Source organism: Lepidochelys kempii, chromosome 9 (assembly GCF_965140265.1).
Source record: "Lepidochelys kempii isolate rLepKem1 chromosome 9, rLepKem1.hap2, whole genome shotgun sequence".
NCBI classification, from domain to species: Eukaryota; Metazoa; Chordata; order Testudines; family Cheloniidae; genus Lepidochelys; species Lepidochelys kempii.
In genome coordinates, this window is record NC_133264.1 from 91,724,911 (window position 1) to 91,748,305 (window position 23,395).

A 23,395-nucleotide genomic window follows, 5' to 3' on the forward strand; every position below is an offset into this window, starting at 1 on the left:
AACCTCAAGTGCGATTTTGCTTTATAAACATAACACAGGCTTGCTCTAAACCGCTTCTTTTACCCACGTGTTGGTAACATTCCTCTGCATAATTTAGCATTTGGTGAGAAAGATACCATACTGTCTCCTTCCCCATCTGACTCTCTTTATCATCACTTCACAGAGGGTCTTAACGCAGAGTACGTGAAAGGAGAAAACACAGAAGCTGTTGTAACTGAAGAACCTCAAGGTGAGAGCTTTTTTTGGCATTGCTCTTAATCTTTCTGAATGCTGGCTTTCACAACTCTTGCTAAACATCAGTACATGCCTCCCATTGTAAGTGTCTCACATGTCAGCCAGGCCTTCCTTTCTCTATTAAGCAAGTCATAGCATTTAATATAACAGAAGACACTGCCACGTTCCATAAAACATCCACAGCAGTGCTTGCTCCCTTACTGCACTCACGAAAGAGATTTATAAATCCAGGGGCCTCAGAGCCTGATCCTGCAAACAATGGGCCTTAATACTTTGCCACAGTGCTTGTCAGCTATGGCTCTTAAAGTAGTTTACAAAAGGAAGGCATCATCCCTGTTTTAAAGATGGGAAAACGTAGGCACAGAAGTGAAAGGATTTTCCCAAGGCCATAGAGCACCTCCCTCCATTGACTCCTTTTATTTTGATACTTCAGTATGTTGTTGTATTTATGGTGATTCTTTCTTTCCCCCTCCAGTTAAATATTCAGCCCTAGAAACACAGTCAGCAGAGCCACTGCCACCACAAGACAATGCGAAGGTCTAAAGCATGGCCTTGGGCTGGAAGAGAATCAGTCAGCGACACACACACACACACGCTTGTAATTCAGCTTTTTATTTAATTTGGATCCAAGCTATTTAATGTGTATTTAGACTAGAAGTGGCTTCTTGTTGATATAGGCTGTAGGGCTAGAATGTCAGTGTCTTTTTATTTTTTTGTAAAGAGTTGTATGTTTACATCAAATTTAAAAATGTAGGATTGATTTCACATTGTGTACAAGACAACAAAAGGTGCTTCAGTAGCCTTCCAAGCGACAGTTAGGATTTTCACTTTTGGGACAAGTAGCTGGGATAATGTCTTTTTCAAAGAGTGCCAGAGTGTACAGGTGTGAGGACGATGAAGTGCCTGTAAAATAACAATCCAAAGCAAACCATGCGAGAACCTTTGTAAATCACTTCCAGCCAATTTCTGCTATCAGCTAGGCACATGCAGTGTCAGCAATGAAAATTGTGTGTGCAGCTGAGGGTAGATTTTACTCCTTAGAGTAGCTACACCTAAAAATAAAGTGCCTGTGGGTAGATCCTCATTTAGGGGCCCTGCCAGGGGGGGTAACAAATGCCTCTGCTCATTGGAGTCATGGAGTTGAGAGTGCACATCATCTCAAAGTACTAGGCTTCTACCCACCTTTAAGGACCTGATGTTGATACCAGATAACAGTACAGATAATTGCGGTATGGGATTTTGGCAGGTAACACTGCCATACATGGTTGTGTCTGAGATCGGCATTGAGCCTCGAGTTCCAGGGTTTGGCTATGACAACACAAACTTCTGCATAGTCGCTGAGATTAACTGAAAACTGTGCACACTTGTATGGATTTAGGGACAGGTTCAGATCTCATTAACACCGGAGCCACTTGAATTCAGAGAGAGCGAAGTTAAAACTGATTGAGTTTTTTTTTAAAAAGATCAGGTAATTAACCTGTGAAACTCTGCCACAAGATAGCCATTAAAAGCTTAGCAGAATTAAAAAACCCAACTATTTATTATGGCTGATGAGCACATCCATAGTTATTTTACCCAGGGGGAAAGGGGGATATAAAGCCTCATGCTTCAGGGCATAAGCTAACCTCCGAGAATGGTTAGGAAGAAACTGCCACTGACGGGGTAGTTATGTAGAATTATCCTGTGGGGTTTCTTACACCTTCCTCTGAAGCATTGGATGCTGGCCACTAACAGGACACTGTACTCTAGCTGAAGCAGTGCTCTGCTCTGTGGTCCTGTTTAACTGAAGTGTAACTGAGATTGATTCTGGCCTCTGGTATCTTGACTATCACTTGTTACAACTTCTTTTTTTCTTTATGCTCCTTGCATGTGGACACTGTTACATGCCAATACATTTTTCAAAATTAGCTGAATTAGGAAAAGGAGGCTTTGAAACAAAGGAAAACTCTTCACATTCTCAAGTGAAAAAGGTACAAAGTGTTTATAGAATCAGGACATGCGTACATTTTGTAATGTTTTGCAAAACTCCCCATTATGTGAATGGGAAGCAGCAGCTGAGTAAGAGTGTCTAGTTTTCAGTTTGATGTACAAACTCAGTTTTCATGAAGGGATTTACATGGGGCCTTGCCTGTAGGTATTTGTATAAGCCTAGGGACATTTTTGTGTAACAATCTAATTTAAAGGAAATTACCTAGTAGCATTGTAAATGTTTTGCAGCAGCTGTACAATTCCTTATGCTCTGTTTTTTTTGACACATGCATATCAAAAGCCTTATAATAGCTTTACAGGCAGAAATGTATTGTTTTATAAATGTGTTTGTATTACAAAACAAAATGTAATAAGCGGTTTCCAAAGTTCTCATTTAACTATTGGCTTCTATGGAAAAATAGACAAGGAATACAGCATTCAAGTTTGCTTAGGTACTCTAGAGTAGTTTTATGATGGAGGAAATGTGGTTTGTAGAATTTCGAAGAGCACATAAAGAAACCCAGACACTAACGAAGCCACAAAGCTGAATTCATATGACTGTATATTTCCAAATAGTGTAGTTTCTTTCTTTCTTAGCCAAACATGTTTGAAAGCTGTAGTATAAAAGCATTTTTAGATAATATTAGAAATAAATGTTACTATAGGGCACTGGTACAACACCAGGAGCCATTTTCTTGGGTAGATCAAGTGAACATAATTCCATATTTCATTTTTACTGATGAAAGAAAGTGGTTTGATGAGTATAGATTGTCATATTTTGTTGCATTTCTATTACTGCTCTGTACATTCCCTGTTTGTGTCTACTGTACAGTGGACTGACGTATTCAAGATTGCTTACTTTAGGAGAGACCACTTAACCCTTGCAGGGAAAGTGTTTAAAAACTAGAACATCTGAGACCTGTTAATAATTCACAGATAGAGCAATTTTCTATTTTAAAGTAGTTTCTCTGAGAAGAATACCAGATTTGAGAACTCAGAAGTAGATTGCACAGAAGCTGCTTTTTCCCCCACAGCCTTTTCTATGATTCTGGTAAACAGTTATGCCTTAATGTATCAGAAAAAGTACGTATATGCACGGCCGAACTCCTGTTCCAAGTTTACAATAGCATAATTTGGGGTCTAGGAGAAGGAGGGCTTTAAAGAGGAGACTACCGCCTGATGTTACATTAAAAAAAGGTAAGCCTTAGCCCCAGGCCTATCTTCAAAAAGGTTAGCAAATTGGACAAAAAATCCAAACAAATCTAGGACCCTTATGATGTACTAGATATCAAAGTAAAGAACAATCGCTCTATTTTTTGTTGCATTCTTTCCCCCAATCCTTCATCTCTGGCTTGTCTGTTCAATCTCTGGAGGGGCAGCCACCATTTGTACAGCACCTTGAATAATTTTTATTTGTCACTTCCCAGTACGATGCAAGTTATATTTTACTTTATACTCCAGGGGAATTTGATAGAGCTGTTCCTTCCCTCCTAAAGACCTTCATGATTAAAAACAGGTGACAACTTAAAAAAAAAGCCCTGCACTGAAACGCTGCAAACATGATCTCAGCCACATTCCCCTTTAAAGTATCTGGAGAAAAATATTTGCAAGTCGAAAGTGGTAGGATACAGGGAAAGTGTGACATGGCTCAATGCTAAGTGAAATTATTTAATTTTCTTTTAGTCCAAAATATAGCTGAGGCCCTGCTAGAAGGTTACATAGTGCCTGGGCTGTGGCCACGTGCTCACCCCACCCTGCTTTTGTAGGTTAACTGAGTCCACTTCTAATTAGAGAAAAGTCCAATAGTTTTCTGTACATACATGAAACGGATCCTTGACAAGAAGCCCTCTCTAGTCACATAAAGCTTTGGGTTTGTTACTGTATTAGTGATGTGCATTTTCTTTTGGTAAAGTTGTAATTCTCCTTTCAAGCCCGAGAATTGTGACATTCGGTTTTGACTTGACACTTTTTACGACTCCTTCGGACGCTCTATTAAAATCCCCCATTTTCATGTAACCCAATAGTACATATTCTTAATGACTTATTTTGTTGTGGTAAAAGTGGAATTAGTCCATGAGAAAAAACATTTAAAATTAAGAAAACATTAAGAATTGAAGTGGAAAGACAGTCTCGGCTGTTAAAAATTGCTTCTGTGACAAATGATGTTCAGAAACAATATGGATGAAATTAGATAAAGAGTAAATTATTTCTTTGAATGAAATCTTCATTTAAAAAGCAAGGCATACAGTTTACTAAGGCAGAATTGATCTGTACCAAATGAAATTTGTGTATTATGCTGTGAAAAGGCAGACTCATTTTGCTAAAGTACATATAAGGCTTACAGGGAAAATCAGAATTTGATTGCTGAACTACCATTGGAAAACTATGAATAAAACAGACTACTCATACAGTGACATTTTAGTACTGTGTGTTTTGTTCGTGTGTTTGACAAAAATAGGAAAAAGGTGGAAAAGTATTTTTATTTTATACATACACACACAGACAGATTCCTGCATAAAAGCCCTACTAAAGCTACTTCAACTTTAGTTCAGGATTTTTTTCACACTAAGAACAGTGTTGATTGTCCGAGAAAAACATTACCTTGAAAATTTGCAATTAAGGATAAAATTGACGAGTATGGAAAAGCACTGGTAAAGTCACGCTAACAACCTCAACTCTGCCCCATCTCGTTCTGCTGGTCAACTCAGTGTAGCCAGTCTGGAATCCAGAGTTTTCCTGAAGAACAAAGAATTCTGGCATACATGACTTTGGATTTGTACCTCCATGTCTCATATGTGAAATTCCCCTGCAATGGCGATTTCTAAACTTAAATTTTTTGGCCCCAGATACGGTGACTCAGCATATCACCATTTTCACATTTGACACTACTTGCTGTGAGTAATTTTTGATATAGAATAGTAGAAGCCCATTCTCCCTAACAAATGCAGGTGATTAGATGGGCAGGAGAATTCTGGCGCAGTCATAATACTTACTTTGGTTTAAAGGTGACACGTACAAAAATGGGGGTGCACCCTTTTCTGCCTTTTAGAATTTGTATATAAAAGTTGGTGTGTACAAATATGCTGAATTTCACATCTTGCCTTACCTGTTCTGCTGGATGTCTTAGTTGTGGACTGGGAAAGCTCTTAGCCCTTATTTTCACCTAGGAATGCCAGTCATTCTGGCTTTATTAAATCCATGCGAAAGACTGAATAGCTTTTTTATAAAACATAAATAAATAAAAAGGAAGCAAATATAAACATTTATCATATCAGCCTTAATTCCTTGACTGGGAGATAGGGTATAGCTGCGGGGGAGGAGGGCTGTGGGAACAGTTGGAGAAGACTATATTTATCAGTTTAGTAAAAATGAAAGGGTGTTTAATTCTGTTTAAAAAACAAAACTTAACCAACAAGGGGGAAAAAAGGTTTCACAAAGTGTCGTTCAGCTCTGAAATGTGACTTCTGTATTGCCCTGACACCTTAAAAAATTTGGTTTCAGAGTAGCAGCCGCGTTAGTCTGTATTTGCGAAAAGCAAAGGAGGACTTGTGGCACCTTCGAGACTAACCAATTTGTTTGAGCATGAGCTTGCGTGAGCTACAGCTCACTTCATCACATCATGCATCCGATGAAGTGAGCTGTAGCTCACGCAAGCTTATGCTCAAACAAAGTGGTTAGTCTCGAAGGTGCCACAAGTCCTCCTTTTCTTAAAAAATTTGGTGAGTTTAGATTTAACTACCTAGCAGTGCTTCAGACCCATTCTGGGATTTCCTGAGACGTGGTTCCCGACTCGTACGTCATCATTTGCAATAAAAGATTCTGCTGGTCAAATCTGCCAGCCTATGCCTGTACACACTTCCTTTGTCTTCAGTAGATTTGTCCTGGTGTAACAGAGGACAGATTTTGATCCAGCTACTGGAACACAGTTTACAATTCCATTGAAGATGCACCAGTCAGAACTGAACCTTGCTCCCTCTCACAGAATGGCGTTGGCTCTACTGTGTTAACAGGAGTAAAAAGTAATAATGAATTTGGTCACTTAGAAGGATAAGATGCTGAATGCTCACAAAGGGAGCAGAGCTGAGAGATCATTTCACTTTGTCACTTTCCAGAGCAAAACCACACTTTGACCAACAGAAATACAAAAAAGCCTCAGTTTGAAAACTACTGAGTTAAGTGTCTACATAAAGTCAATTTTGCTTATTACTCCTATTGTATCAGGAGGATCCCTCATGTTATCCTTGCGATGACAGGGTCACTTGGGTATGTTGAAACCTGTGGCACATACAGACTATTTGTAAGAATGAGTGACACTTTTCTGTATAAAAATGAATCCATACATTGTAGCTGTGAGCATATAATGTTTAATATCTGAAAGTGCTACAGTTATTCCAACTATCCCTTTTACAGTTATTATGGAGCACAATCTTTCATGATCACTAGCTCCAATAAAGAGAAAATTTCAAATTACTTTCTTTAGGTTTCATTTTAGAAACAGCATGCTCTATTTCAGTAGACGGTTAAAACGCCAGGCTAAATTTGAAGTACCAAGGAGTTTAAATTCACAACTCAACATATTTTGACTGTATAAAATTCACTGATGGTATATTGTTTTATAGTGTTGTTTTTATATAAAAACCATCTTCCATCTTAATGATCTCTTATGAAAGGCCCGATTTAGATTAACAGATGTGGCATCTTGGTCCTTCTCGAACCATTCTGCTTCAGGTGTATAAACTATTATAAAAATTTTTCCATCACAAATGAACAGGACACATTGCAACATCATACACTGTGTATAATGAACTGAGAAGACTGGACACAGAACTTCTATCAACACAGCTCACATTTGCAAAAGAAGTACTCACCAGTTTGTGTTACACATGGCATCGTTACGTACAGAAGTGCACAGAACTGGGGAAAAGGAGTGTGGCACAACGGCATATTTAGTACAATGACCACTGCACAGCCAAGCTAATTGCTGGTGCCTCCTTGTGGTGCATGTTCAGTGCAGACACTCTGTAGGGAAGGTTTCAGAGTAACAGCCGTGTTAGTCTGTATCCACAAAAAGAAAAGGAGGACTTGTGGCACCTTAGAGACTAGCACATTTATTTGAGCATAAGCTTTCGTGAGCTACAGCCACTGAATGCATCCGAGTCGTCCTTTTCTTTCTGTAGGGAAGGGATCCCATCATCAGATAAAATGGACTGGTACAGGATTTAGAGTGGAAACTGTGAGGGTAGGGAGGTTAGGGCTCCGATGATTAGAATAGCAGGGACTTAACCCCCTGCTCCTTTATAGCCCCCTCCCCACCTAATTCGAGGCAGGGGTACTGATGTCCCAGGGTATAGGCAGGGTGCCTTAAACTGAGCGGCTAGCAGGTTGGCTAGGGACCTGGATGGATAAAGGGGGAGGGCTGCCAGCAGCCCTTCCCTCACCTCCCGGTTGTGTGTAAACAAGTATGGAATTACCTGCACTGTACAATTTTATCTGCCAGGTACTCCTGGACAGTGAGGAATAAAGTTGCAGCCTAAACCACATCCAGGGTCTCTTGTCCTCCTTCCAGCAGAGCTGGACAATGGCTATCCACTAAGAACTACAACTAGTGCATAGAACCAATCGATTCTTCAGAAACAGGGTTAATTCCTCCCAGCAGCACTTGAATCATACAGTTCAAGACCAGCAAGTGAAGTCACGATATCTTGACTACTCAAAGGAGGAGCTTGGGATTCTTGTGAAACGTTGGTCAAGTAGGAAGGAAAAAATAAAGGGGAATTTCAAGCACGTTTTACTTCCACGCCTGCTGAGAAAGCAGCTGCAGAATTGTTTTTTAAAAGGCTTCATGTCACTAATGGCGTTGATCAGACGGTTCTGAAACAACAATGGTTTTTTTTGGGGGGGGGGGGGGGGAATTGGAAAAAAATGAGAAATAAGGATTTTATATACAATATGGATAAATGATTGAAAACAGAAAATGTTGGCAGCATTTAAAAAAAAAAAACCCAACCGAACAGGCTTTATTATTTCAAGGAAACCAATTAAGATCCTATTATTTAAAAACATCAAAGTTGTAACAGTTTATATCTTCCAAAACATTTGGAAAGGCTGGATCAATTTTCTGAACCCATAACATGCAAATCAAGTGTATGCATGTTTAACATCACATATGCATGTACATAAATTGGATTTTGTGTGTATACATTTAACAGGACACACTTAAAATATGTGGAACTATACAGACTATACAATTTACACGGTTCGATGTTCTAATCCAAATTGTAACCACTTGCTAGAAAACAAGTTACCGAGTACAAGACAGACCTGATTAAGCTTACCCCTTATTGATGAGGGTAAAACAGGACAATAAACGGTCAAAAGATTTATTTAAACTTGTAAAAAAAGGCATTAAAAAATTAAAATCCATGCTTTACCAAATATATTACATCATACAAGTACCAGTAGGTGTGTATTAATTGGCAAATCCTGTTTACCTTCATTACCATCCATTCTTAATGGCATAATTACTCAAAATGTAAAATTGGCTGCACTGAAAAATACTTAATTTAAAATCTGTTTCAAAGTGCATTACTTATATATGTCCCCAAGAATATTAGCAGTTGCGCTAGATAAAAATAATGTACTGCATTAAATAAAGAGCTCCCATTCAGTAAATTTCTCTCCATGTTGATTCAGCACAAACATTACATGGCATTTCATTTGGGTTTCTCAACCAGCCTCTGTACCCAAGGCAGCAAAAAGCATCTTACATTATCTGACTGACAGATGGGTTCCTTTTTAAGATGGTTAAATTGTTGGTTGCTCAAAATAAAGTTAATTTTACAATTGATGATTTAGCAAGAGATGTCAAAACACATACGGGAACTGCCAACTTTAGAAAATACCATCACAACTACTGAAGCTCTTTTTGGCCTCATCATAACAGAAACAGACACAAAGAGTAAGGCATGTAGATTGATAGCAATTATAAGTCACTCACAATCCTTGGGAGACAGGGAAAATATTCCACCCGCCTCAAAGCATATATACGCTGATCATCTGACAGGAATGGTTTTACATGGCTGTTGCACATCAGACAGAAGTGCGCACCGGTGAGGCTGAGTGAGAAGATGACGACCCTCTAGCTGATGATGAAGAAATGGATCGTGTAGCAGCTTCACGCTGCAAGTCTTCCACCTTCTTCTGAAGCTCAGCTCTGATGGCAAGTAGCTCCTTAAGATTCTGATGAATTGGCATCTGGTGGTTTAACAGAAGAGACCTATTTTTATTATAATAATTACTTAATTTCTCAGTTAATAATACATCTGCTATTTTCTTCTATTGTGACATAAGAAACCCCAAGCTTCTTAAAATTTCATTACATCTCAATATTTGGAGTGACTATTTCTTTATTTAACATTTCAAATGATAAATACTCTAGTCAACTTCCCCTCTCTCCCCAGTCAATCATGACTGAGTTTGTAGGGGCCCTATTCAGGAGGCTGTACACATTTATTGAAGGGATACCCAAAGACAAGGGCGGGGGGGAAGTAAAGGATGACTAAGGAAAAGCAAGTTACTTTGATACCGTACTTTTAATCAATTTTACCAATATTACTGTCAATTAATGTATGAAATGCCTTCACCAGGAGTCTCTCTTCTCCGGTGATATGAATTTGAAAAAAAAATAAAAATAAAAAGTAAATAAATGAAAAGCATTTTGCACCAGAATACAAACACTGGTCCACAAATCAATACCAAAGATGGAATTTACAAAAAGAGAGGCCATATCCCTCAAAGTTGCCCCATAGTGCTTTGCACACATGAGTGACTGGCTGTAGTCTGAGAAGGTCCTGTCCCTCTCAGGACCTCCAGATTTCAGGGAAGTTGATCACACAAGGCCTTTTTTTAATGTGTTGCTCCAGAGAACAGCCAGCTTAGTGTTTTCCTTGGCTCCATTCAAAGAAATTGGATCCTTTGCCAATGGAACATATTTCCATGGTTTTGTACAGGGCAGCTTTACAAGCATTCGACGCCTCTCAGCCTGGGATTTAGCATCAGTCATCATCACAGAGGTAGAAAAAAGGCTTTTGTCTGTGCAGGCCTCCCAGATTCATGCACTGAGAAGCCTTTCACAGAAGCAGGTTCAGGAGTGGTGTCTTTTGCCCTTTCAGTGGCCTCTGAAGGGAACCTTGAAGACATCGCTGTCTTTGGCGGAGTGATTTTCTTAGAGTTATGAAAGGCATTGTTTCATGTCTGTTTGAAGCAGTGGAACACAGCTGGTCAAGAGGAACACTCCTTTAACCCCATTTTTCTCACTAGATCTGCTGCCCTAGACAAAGCCCAGGGTGATCTTCCAAAGTGCGACAACGATAATGAAACAGCCGGAAAATGCCAAAACTTCAGACTTAGTCTACACTGTACTTTACCAAGCTGTGAACTATTTACAACTATCTAGAGTAAGGAAGACAGATATTCTGTAAGTGCTGTCAGAAGAACAGAGGGGAACTCTAGGGCTGTTAGAAGTAATAGGGTAGCCTAGACCTATGAAACGTTTGGCTCGAGAGAACGGCATTCATCCCTGACTGCTAGTTACTGCTCAAAAAGGATTCCAGAGCTACAGGGTTAAGCATGAAACTCCTAGAGCTGGGCTGTGTCCAGGAAAGAGGAAGTTTGCTCATGCCACTTCTGATACCCTGGAAGTCACTAGGTCAGCATCCTCCACTCACATGTACATGCGGATATCAACTGCAACATAAAGAGGAAAAGGAGTACTTGTGGCACCTTAGAGACTAACCAATTTATTTGAGCATGAGCTTTCGTGAGCTACAGCTCACTTCATCGGATGTCAACCTAAACCTGTCAACATAAAGAGGGTGTCTTCACAAACCTTCAACAAGGCAGACAGTCACTGCACACTACCGGTTTCTTGACCTGGCATATTAGAAATACATTTATAACAATTAACTTCCACAGCCAAGTAACACTGAGATGCTGTACCACAGCATGTAGATTGGAACTCAATTTAATGGACAGCAAGAATATTTTTCTAGTGGCCACTACGTTTTTCAATAAGAAAAAACCTGCTGTTCTACCAGAGTTCATCCTTGTGGATACTCTTCCTACACTAGAGCTCCGGTCCATAAGAGAATGATTTAGCTGTTGTGTTGCACTGGGCCCTAGGTCACAGGGGCTTTGCACGCCCGGTTTCTGAACAGCATAATCATGGACCATTGTAATGTGCAACATCTTTCTTTTACAGACTTGAACACCTTGTCACATATATCACCTAGGTGTCCCACTGAACAAGCCAGAATCATGAAAAGCAGTTTCAGACAACAGACTTCGTAGAACCTTGCTACAGATCTGTGCAGGACACACTGCGTGAACATTGCTGAATACAGACATTATGTATAGCATTTAAAAGGGAGGATGCTGGCTGTATTACTTTTCTGTCCTCCCCAACACCTAAACTAGGAAAGAACACCTTACAATCTCATGCACAGTTTCCTGTCCCTTCCATGCTTCAATCTGAAAGGATGGTACATTAATAAATTACGTAAAAGTCACAATAATGAAGTCTACAAAACTTAAAACACATCACTTAAGGCACCGTATATTCACATTATACACAAAAAAATATGGACAAAGAACATGGTTACGAAGTCAAGCATTCAAAAGTTAGGTAATGCCAGGATTAAAGTTTTCTGTGCAACTGTACTGTGGCCCCCTCGCATATGCAGTATGATACAGTCTTTAATTACATTACCACAGACTGTTCCCCACCAATATTTTCCTGCCTCATTCACTGCACAGAAGGGATGGTGCTCCAGTAATGGGCAGAAGAGGTTACTCACTTTGTGCAGTAACTGCAGGTCTTAGAAATGTGTCTCCCTAGGCACACATGTGCCTCTCAAGCCCTTGATTGGAGATTTTCAGTTAGCAGTGTCCATTCAGCCCATGCATACACCCCAGGCCTCCGCATGCCAGACACAAAGACTTTATAGGGGTGCGCGGGTGAACTGCCCTCAGTTCCATCTCCTGCCAAACGTCCCCTAGCAGAGAGGAAGGAGGGCAGGTCGTGGAGCACCCATAGGAGGACACATCTCGAAGAACCATAGTTACTGCACAAGGTGACTACCACTTCTTTGAGCAGTGTCCCTTTGGATGCTCCACCTCAGGTGACTTCTAAGCAGAATCCACAGATGGAGGAGGGAGTTTCGAAATTGAGACCAGAACTGAAGATACCACTGCAGAAACAAGTGTTGCATTGGATCTGGCAGCATAAATCAGGGTGTGATGTTTTGAAAACATACATATTGAAGCCCAGATAGCAGCCCTACACAGCTCAGATACGGGCACATACTTAAGTAATGCTGTAGATGTTGCCTATGATTTGGTTGAATGTGCTATCACCTTTGGGGGGTGGGGAGGATGAACGCTTGCATCCACATAACAAGTGATAATACATCCAGATATCCATCTCAATAGTCTCTGAGCAGAGATCAAGGACAACTTGGATCTATCTGTGAAGGAAATGAAGCACTTAGGTGACTTTCTCAATACTAGGTAGAAGTCCAGTGCTCTTCTAAAATATAGGGCATGAAAACTGGAAAATGAATACATGGAGGTGGAAAAAATGAAGGTGGAATTCCGACAGACCCTTAGGTAGGGATTCACTGTGTGGAGGTAAAGACACTGTCCTTGAAGAATAACATAAAGGGGGAGATCTGCCATCAAGGCATCCATTTCTTCAACCCTACAAGCCAACGTGATGGCTACTAAAAAGAATGTCTTCATATATAAATGGAGCAGAAGACAGACTGCCATTGGTTCAAATGGAGGTCACGTAAAGAAACTGAGTACCAACCTGAGGTGCCAGATTGGGGTAGGGTCCCTAATGTGGAGGGTAGAGATTCTCCAAACCCTTAAATAAACCCAATTGATACCAGGTGAGCAAAAATGGAGGATCCTTTTACAAGAAGAAGGAAGGTTGATATTGTGGCCAAAAGGAGCTTAACTGAACTGAGACCCCTGATGTCTTCAGAACCAACAGATAATCCAAGATAACTGAGAGTAGTGTAAGGATAAGGCCTTTGTCTGCAGCCAGATTAAAAGAGCACCCAAGCAGCAGCCATTAGCTGAAAAACAAGAAGTCACATCCTCACATTCATCTAAATTACATTAAACCAGGCTGTTAAGAAGGAGACCCCATCCTAATGGCACCCACTATCACCAGATAAAGAAACAGATCTTAAGTTGGTTAAAGGTTTCTGTCCGTCAAGAAATCACTTATCAATAGTTGTGGTTGTGAAATTCTCATTTCTTTATTGCTTTGTCATTATGGTCCCCACTTCTCTATTGTTTAATTGTTTCTGTCTGCTGTATAATTAATTTTTCTCAGTGTAAGTTAATTAGGGTAGTGGGATATAATTGGTTGGAGAATTATGTTACAATATGTTAGATAGATTTGAGTAAAATGATTGGTTAAGGTATAGCTAAGCAGGACAAGTTTCACTATATAAACTGGGGTCCAAGAAGGAGACTAGCTGGGAAGAAGAAGAAGCAGAAGGAAAGACCTGGAAGAAGAAGAACTCACCCACAAGACATAGCCTAAGACCAGAGCTGTTAAGAATCCTCTGCACGACCTTGACATGCAGCAACTAGGACTCAGACGAGACCAATCTTGCCTGGCCAACAGGGGAAGTCCGCCTGCATGATCAGGATTGGTGAGAATGGCATTGTATGCTTAATGTTTATTCATTGTATGCTTGGTAATTGTTAATAGAGGATCAGGATATTACTGTGTAAGGCTCTTTCACTGGTAAAAGGTCCTGCACATCTGCAGAAGTAGTATGCACCCGGAGCCCTACGTATTGGTAAAGGGTGTGGGTACTTAAATTAACCAGGTTAGTTACACCCGGAGCCCTATGAATCGGGTACAGGTGGCCCTGAGCCCTACGGATTGGGTAAGGGTAGGTGCTTTTCGCTTGGAGCCCTACCAATTGGGAAAAGGTGGGGGGGCCTAAATTAACTGGGTTACGCCTGGAGTCCTATGGACTGGGAAAAGGTGGGGTGCCCTAATGTGTGCAGGTAACAGTAGCATAGTATCAGGCAGGAGGTAGCGACATCACCCCCCGAATGGAAGAATCTCTTCCATTTCTGCTGGTAAGCAGTACCGGTTGACCTCTTTCTACTATTCAGTGACTCCTGTTGCTCTTCCATAGAGCAGGGGGATTCTAACCCCATGAACAATCAAGGAGCCACATCCTGAGGTGGAGTAGCACTAGGATGGGATGAGGCACACGACCCACATCCTGTGACAGGAGATGAGGAACGTTCGGGAGATTGAGCGACTGTTAGGAGAACTTTGGCCAGGCCTGTCTGATTTTGTTCATCACCCTCAGTATCAGCGGCATTGTGGGGGAACACACAGAACATATCCTTCTTCGAAGGTAGAAGAAAGGTATCTCCCGTGGACTGATGTCCCAGAACTCTTCTTGAGCAGAAAAGAGGGCACTTCCTTTTTCTGTAGTTTGATTAAGCTACAAATATATGAATGCCATTAGTACCAATAAATATCCCAAGTGATGAAACAAATGATAAATCACTCTCAATTTCACTTCCATGATTTATCAAAATATTTTACTAAGAATGAAATTAACAGATATCATAGTTACTTTATTACATATTAACATATTTCAAAGTGTGAAGCAGATCCAAGAACTTACTGTTCATTTGACCATTTATGAGAAATAAAAGCAGATTTTTGAATTATTCTAAACTCTTAGGAAAAGAACATTAGAAACTGATAAACTACCAAAAAATCATCAATTAAACCTTTAGTATCTAAAAAGATAAGCAGAGTAGGGCAATGTGAAGGGGTTGGCCAGCAGTACAAAGTAGTGGAGATTTAGGGCCAGATCTTTGGCTGGTGTTTGTCGACATAGCACCATTGACTACTGGCCCTTAGCCCTTAATTGAGCTAATTGCCTCCATAAAGGTTGGTCCAGGGAACTTCCTGAAGCTTCACTACAGCCACAGAAGTTAGTCAGAAGGCTCTTTTTTTACCTTCAATAATGTGACATCAGCAATCAAGTGGCAGCCCTTTTGTCATAAATCTGTATGCTGTTGTCCCCTCCCTAACTCCCATTTCTCCTCTTCCACCCACTCAAAGCCCTCAGAGGCTGTCTATATCCCTTATCTGTCATGATTGACTTACTCTACCCTTCTATGTCTCTAGGATGCTGCTTTTTCTCCTGTAGTATTCTGTACCCCCTACCCACTCCATTTCCTTCTCGCATGTTCCATTATCTCCCTCTTGCTGTCCTGCCTGGGGGTGTGCGTCTATTTTCTCTTGCAACCGTGCAGTGGCTTTATAACATGTCAGTACTAAATGCTTTGTTACCGATGAAATCTAAAAGCACTATGCAGACTGACAATTCAAAGGGGAAGGCAAAGGATGTACTTGCAACATTGAAGATGTAGGAGGGGGAAAAGGAAACTTGACTTACGACATAAGGGAGAAGTTTGCTTAACCCAGGGGTTTTCAACTATTTAATAGCATGAATTCGCTCTTGAGAGAGAGAGAGAGAGAGAGAGAGAATGTCTTGTGGCCCACCTCTCTTCCCAACTTCCTAATCACAATCCCACTAACAGCTGTGTTCATTTCCACTGCTGTTTCTTATATTGAAAAATATTAGTAAAGTATTTAGGTATTTCTATTAACTGTCTTTTAATTAACATGTGTCCTTTCAAAAAAAATCATCATCATACATTCTCCAGGAGAGTCTACTGTCCTGAAGACAAAATAACTCAAAAGGAACAGCCACTTCACAGTTAACAAAGGGCCATCCCCACTGAAGTACATATGTAAAAGAGAACTTTGTTTCTTAAACATGTCAAATCTTGGTCTCCTGAAGTTTTTGCGTCCATTTTCTTTATAGACATTCATTTTTTCATTCAAATGAAATCCTTCAGTATTTTGAAGTACTGTTGGATAACAATATTTGTAAGCACAAGGCGTCGTTTAAAAGAAGTCATAACAGCTATTCACTTACAGTACCACCAGTTCTTAATTGGATAGATATCTAGTTCATTATTGTACTAGCTCAAGGACAGTCATTCACTTGAAAATTGTTCAGCTGTGAATGCATTTTTTCTTCTTTCCATGAGCATACTTTATCTATTTTAGCAACAGGGACGAAAGGCTGCAGAGGAAAATGACTACTTTAAATTCATCGCTTGATTCAGACTATATCAGTCAGTTTTTCAAAAATACACTCTTCGTGCTGTAAGAAGACAATGTTTTTCAGTTCATTTTTTTGTTCTTCACAAAAGAACAGGAAGTCTGATCGAGCTGCTTTTAAAATCCTCGCTAACGACATACTCACATGTAAAGTCCATCTACCATGATGAGAGCAGTATTTTTCAATAGTAATCAACACAACAGACTTTTTATAAAGTTGTGTCAACTACACCAAGCCAACGTGAAAAGTAGTCACTAGTGAATCTGAAACTTAGTCTGTGCAAACTGACATACGGCTCTTGGAAACTACTGTATAGATTTAAAAGCTGTGGCAGAGAGTTTAAGGAGCGGTTGGAAAGAAAAGAAGAAATGGAAAGGAAGGTAAGATCAAGTGAAGGAAGGTGTTACTGCATTAGTCTTACACCTCTGGAGCCACATCTGGGTGCAAATGCACTTACCAGTAGGTCAGTGTTTTATGGGCACGTATTAACGCCCAGTTACAAAGTTATCTAGAACTGACAGTGTCTACTCAAGTGAGGCATGGGCCTAAAACAGCAGGAGGGCTGCAAGTCAGAGCGTGCCTATATGAATTGGCAGCACTGGGTGAAGATGGCACACCATTTGCTCAGTGCTATGTGTGGCATGAGCAGGCATAAGTGCAAGTGTTGCTCTAAAAGTTAACTTCATTGATTAAATCTACAGTCTGTTTAGAATGACATCTAACAAACTATGACAAAATGACACTAGGGTCACAAAGTCAAGAATCCGGAAGTTAGGAGATGGTAGTTTAGCCCCCTTGTGCATATGCAGTATGACCATCTTTAATTATATGACCACATATTATTTTTCCCATAGGACCGATGCCTCATTCAGTGCACAAAATAAGCAGTTGTTCAATATTTTGTTTGCTTGCCACTGTTCAATTTTAGGTCTTATTTACCGTACACTATCCAAACCCTACTCGGGAGGCAGAATTATTCACTTCCTCCTGTACTTTTCTGTAGTGCTCATCACTACGTATCTAAGAGCTTCACAAATATTAATGAATTTATTTTCACAGCACCCCTGTGAAGTGTGGTGGTATAACTATCCCCATTTTACAGATAGGGAACTGAGGTACAGAGTGATTAAGGCTGAATGTGTCCACTAATTTTGGATGCCCACTTTGAGATGCTTAGGACCCAGGGTGACCAGATGTCCCAATTTTTGGGTCTTTTTCTTATATAGGCTCCTATTACCCCCCACGTCCTCTCCCAATTTTTCACATTTGCTGCCTGGTCACCCTATTAGGGCCTGATTTTTCATAGTAATTAGCATTCCATAGCACTTTGTGTTCACACTGCTCCCGCTCCCACTGACTTCAGTTGCAGCTGTAAATGCTTAACACTTCTGCAAATAGGATCTTGGGGTATCAAGCCCACAAAACAACAAACACATAATCAGTGGCCACCTATGAAAAGTTTGATTTTAAGTGACATGCCCAGCATCACATAGGAAGTTTGCGTCAGGGGCAAGGACAGATTCAAATTCCCCAGGGCAACAAAATTCCACCAGTTCAACCATGAGACCACCCTTTCTCCTTCTCTTTTCAACTAGTGTAAGAAATGAGGTAGCCGTCCTACAAACAAACAAACCGTCTCTCACTATACAACCCTGAGCATTCCCAGAGCAGGTCCATCCTATGCACTCAATGAGGTACGGTGCTGTAGAAAAAGTAGTATTTAATAATATGATCACACTATGATAATACATACCCACAAAGGGCCAAATGAAGGCTGCAGAGACACAAAGGTTGCACTGGGAAAAATGCAATCGGTGATAGATGCAGAATATCAGAAATTTCAGCCCAAACGTTTACATTTTAGCAAAGCTGTAAGCAACTAAATACAGCCTCCCATAGTGGGAAGTGTCGGGCAATCCTGACTTTAGGCAGCACCAGCGGCTTTGCCTACAACACAAGCTCTCTCTCAGAGAGAGTGTTACCTTTTGCATTTTGTACAAAATTAAGTACATCGAGGGCTCTCAGTAAAAACATACTGATAGGAACAAATGAGTTGTCATACTGGATTAGTTCTGTCTCCTATGCTTCTAGTATAGAAGTGCTAGGGGATAGATTTGTTATAACAAGCACACAGTATACATTTCACCATCTAATTTGAATGCCTATGTTTACAAACACTGTCACTTTTGTATTTGGACCAAGGGCTTAAACAAATAAAAATAAGAAGATGAACAAACTTGCAAAACTACTTATTTGAACAAATTAATAGCTTAGGGATCTCAAGATGCCTGCTTTATTCATAACAGCCTCGCTTCCAGAAGAACACAGCCTGCAGAAAAGTCATCGAGAAAAGTAAAGCTGACAAATATTAACAATTCAGAAAGTTGTTACAGTTCCCAGAGGGAGGGATAAGGTGGCTATAGTAGAAGGCATAAAAGGAAGCTGGCCTTAGAGAAAAATCCTGCTTTTGGAAGAGAAGATACAGTCACAACCTAAATACAAATGGATGATACTAGCTAGTGACAAAATGAAACTTTAAAGTACATCCTAATAGAAAATTAGGAATTATGGAATTTTCATGACCAAAATAAATCCTTTTTCATACAGCAGTGTAGGGCTTGCAGTTCAAAGGTTTCAAGGCTTTAATCATGACCTGCAGACATGACTGACAAAGGTTCATGCCTTGAAATACTACATCTACAGAAGCCATGTTCTAGGAAGAACGGTCTTTCTAAAGGATTTGCCCTGTCTTCTGAAATACAAAAATCTAGCCAAGAGGGGTCCAAGAAAGGGATACTTACAGATGCTAGATAGCTGAAAACCAGAAATGTACCAAGCTAATTTGAAAAGTACTATAAAAATAAGTAGAAAAAAGGAGGGACCTGACCTCAATTGGAGAATTCTGAGAGCATTTTCCAGGAGGTTGCATTATCCTACCTATTGTGGGTTGGCATGGAGGCATTTGGAAGTGAAAAGCAGCAGGTAAGCCTAGAAAGAATAGAGTACCTAGAATGTACGAGCAGGTCTCCCACAAGTTGAGTACAAATGGCAATCTTTCCAATTCAGGGAGGAAAGAATAATTCTGAAATTCTCTTCTTCATCAACAGATTCAATGTTCTAGGACCAAGCAGTATGAGCCACCTGATTTTGTTGGGATGAGGAAGTATCAATTGTTTTTAGGATTAAAAGCAACCCAATTTCAATTTGGAGCAACAGGTTTTTGCTCAAGAACAAAGAAGTGTCTGACTTACTGCAACACAATTTAGTGAGAAGGTTCCCAGCAAAAGATGTCCCCATTTGTCCATTCCATCCACCCACTGCATTGTCATACACATAGACTGTGAACTCTCTGTGGCTGGCACTGTTTGTCCCCAACTGCACAGACCCTGACACAATGGGGCCATAATCCTACTATTGAAGTTGTTGGTACTACTATAATATCAAATTAGTGTTGCCAATCCTTGGTGCACTCAGCCACCACTTGCTATAGTAAGTTATAAGTAGCCCCTTGTTCACAGAACACAATCTCTATAAACTCTAAATACCCTGGCTGGTTGTGATTTTTAAACATGCACTGTCTTCCAATATGTTCAGGCTTTAGTTGGAATCCTGTAGCTTCAAAGCAGAGAATAGCTGACAATTAACAGATATTCAGAGATGGTCAAGAATGGAGTAAGAAGAAAATGGTTATAGAAAGTTACTATTTTACAACAGATTCATTCTGGAATTGTCAAATAAGAGCCCAAGGTAATTGTATAACCAACTCCCAGTGAAAGTCAATGGAAGTTAGGTGCCTAACACCCACAGGCCCTTTTGAAAATCCAAGTCTCCGTAATTCAGAAAAACTAAAGATGCATTAACTGACATATTGACTGATTCAAATACTGCCCTTTAATTCTTGTGAGTTTCTCTTCTTACCAAAAAGATTAATTAGTTGATGGACACATCAAGGGGTTCAAACACCCCTTCCTACACATGCTAAAGGGCTGGCCTTCATCCTCAATTACACCCACATATTGGATCATTTCTCTTTTCAGTGGACTTCCAAAACACTACAAACATTTCCCACTTGATTAAAGAAGATTTTTTTTTGCAGTTTGATAGATGAACTTATGAAGTCGCCTTGTACAACTACTACCCCTCAGTGGGCTCCCTGTTAATGTTAAATACTTTATTTTCTCTTATTCTAGCATAAAACAGGACAAAAGAAAGAATCATGTGAAGAGTCACTAAACTAAACCAACGTACCAGTAGTTGGAAAGGTCCATTCTTTTAATATCTTCAGTGATCCCCTAAGAACATCACATTTTATTTTTTATCTCTGAAGAAGACATAAGGTCCATTAAATAAAAATGGGGATGATCTTTTCTACTGACAGGCTAACAGGATCTGAAACTATACTGACCAAATATAGAAAAGGTGATCTTGGTAAATTGTGATTACGCAGTCCACTATATTTATTAACATGAGAAGCTGTTGCATATGTTTGGACTTTGATGATTATATTGGAAAACATAAGGCACAGAGGTTTGCGTGTGCGTGTGTTTGCAATAATCTCCTGAGCATCATCATAACAAGCAAAGTGGAACATTTTGAGATATTTGTCATGCCATGGAAAACAGTCCAGGAGCAAAAGAAGAATCAGTAATCTTCAGTAAAAGAATACTGCAACTCTCCTCTTCCATAGTTCATTCCACTTATGATTTTGATGAAAACAGCGAGACAGTAAGGTTTTATAAACACCACCACCTCATATTTTAGAGCACTACTCTATCATTCAGATAGGAGACCATTCAAAATTAAAAACTTTAATTAATTAAAAACTTTTCAAAGTCTGTTTGCTCAGTTCACTTTAAGGCAAAAGTAGCTAACTGAAAGAACCCATACCTGTGGCCTCATTCTTGGATTCCATCTGACGTAGTAATTTACCCACAGTTCCAAATGGTTCAGACTGGCAACAGGATACAGGACGTGGTTTTCATAGTTCACATAGAAAGGATTAGTAAATTCATCTAGTTGACTGTTAATGTAGGACCATAAAGATACAGTCTTTGTACTTATCTCCTGAATAAATAAAAAGAATGCCATTTAGTATACAGTAGAACCTCAGAGTTATGAACACCTTGGGAATGGAGGTTGTTCGTAACTCTGAACGAAATGTTATGATTATTTTTTCAAAAGTTTACAACTGAACATTGACTTAATACAGCTTTTCCCTTCATTTTTTTTAGTAGTTTATGTTGAACACAGTAACTGTACTGTATTTGCTTTTTTTTTTTTTCCTTTGTCTCTGCTGCAGTCTGATTGTGTACTTCCAGTTCTAAATGAGGTGTCTGGTTGACTGGTCAGTTTGTAACTCTGACGTTCTAATGTATGTAATTCAAAATCTTTACATTTTAGCATAGTAATGTTCTTTTGTTCCAAGAACTATTTGATACACAATATTTATTTAAAGGCACATTAATTTAATTTGTTGAGATTTCCTTTTGTTATCCTTGGGGAAAATTTTTTTCCAAAAAGTCAGACTAGTTACTGCACTAACTGGGCAGGGAAGCTAGTGGCAACTTTATTTACTACAATTCAGTAAGTGCTCAGAACATTTCCAATATCCATGTCACTGAACAGCTGTAAGACTTAATCATAGTTGCAAGATTGTCATTTCTCTACAAAACTGTTCAGGAGCAGAATGAAGATTCTAGTATATTTGGGGGCTATTTTGCTTTCTGAGCTGATCAGTGTTACACTGTTTATAACCCTGCAGTGATAACCATAGCTGGTCATATTCATAACAACACACTGACCAACCCAAAATGTGACAAAATTAAATTAACTAGAAATCAGTGAAGAGAAGCATGTATCCTTTGAAATAACCGGAACAGTATTTGAGGAAAGTGAGTGTCATCTATTTCTTCCACTGTCTGCTTACAGCCATCTAAATATTGTACTTTTAATTAAGTGTCCAGTTTTAGCTTTATCTGCACTTTTAAAAAACTATATAATAATAAAAAAAATCACAATAAAACCATAAAATCAAGAATTCATATTCTGAAACCTTATCAGTTTTATCTTGCAATTTTATACTCTTTCAATACTATAAAGCATCTGTTTCTACTACAGCTGTGTGTTAAATTGCTCTCTCTCTCTCTTTTTTTTTTTTTAAAGGGAGCTGCATCCAATTATCCATTTGTGAAAGAAAACTGTCTGTTAATCACGTACTCGCTAAGAATGTATTATTTAGCTCCATCTTGTGGTGTATGCATGCAATTTGTTGTACTAGATAAGACAGCCAACCCAGAAAAATACCAAAGCTAAACACAAACACTAAGGGACAGTTAATTATTTTACTGAAAGCATGAAGTGTGACGGAGAGGAGAAGGCCAACCACAAATGTACATTTTCAGCATAGTAATAATACTTTGAGACTGGATGAAGCATATTATAGAAGGTGCAAAGTGCTTCAGAGTGAAAGTGCTAACCTCCCTAATACCAAAATATTTTAAATTCTCTTCCATCCTTCAACCTCATGTTCCATCATCAATAATCAAATCCTGCTTCAAATGATGCTCCAGACTGCAGTGTACTGGTAACGTTGCATCAACCATAGAACTCCTCTACAGATGGCCAAGATTTTGGTAAGAAGTGTTTTAGAGGTTTGTGCATGAACTGGGACATCATCTGGAACAGCAGTTCATGATCTACAGTGAGGTGGAAGGTGTAGAGCCTGACATAATTAGAAAAATGTTTTAATTCAACTATGGTGTAGAGTGGCCCTTCTTCTGGTTATGGGGCTGTTTGGAACATATTTCTCATATCTATAACATTAAATTCATTTTCAGGCCAGCTCTAGAGATTTAGATAACAACAAATTCCACTAAAACACAGGCTCAAATGTTCTTGTCTCATACTCAAAGCACCTCTGCATGAAATCAACATGTCAAACAGTAGCA

The 23,395-nt window shown here is 39.5% G+C and overlaps 2 protein-coding genes across 12 annotated transcripts in view; one reads left to right on the forward strand and one right to left on the reverse strand.

The window, feature by feature from the left end:
• Nucleotides 1–4,616, forward strand: part of CD99L2 (CD99 molecule like 2) — an 85,914-nt gene extending 81,298 nt beyond the window's left edge. For all 3 annotated transcript variants that reach the window (XM_073358346.1, XM_073358348.1, XM_073358347.1), the window contains 2 exons: nt 164–229; nt 710–4,616. In XM_073358346.1, coding sequence (XP_073214447.1) covers nt 164–229; nt 710–777 — 134 coding nt within the window. In that variant the 3' untranslated portion in view covers nt 778–4,616. The remainder of the gene's footprint in view (nt 1–163; nt 230–709) is intronic.
• Nucleotides 4,617–6,550: 1,934 nt separating this feature from the next.
• Nucleotides 6,551–23,395, reverse strand: part of MTMR1 (myotubularin related protein 1) — a 52,886-nt gene continuing 36,041 nt past the window's right edge. For 8 of the 9 annotated variants that reach the window (XM_073358356.1, XM_073358354.1, XM_073358352.1 and 5 more), the window contains 2 exons: nt 21,336–21,512; nt 6,551–9,456 (listed from right to left, as the gene is read on the reverse strand). In XM_073358356.1, the coding sequence (XP_073214457.1) occupies nt 9,292–9,456; nt 21,336–21,512 (342 nt within the window). In that variant the 3' untranslated portion in view covers nt 6,551–9,291. Of the gene's footprint in view, nt 9,479–21,335; nt 21,513–23,395 lie in introns of all 9 variants that reach the window. The other variant, XM_073358358.1, reaches the window with a different exon arrangement.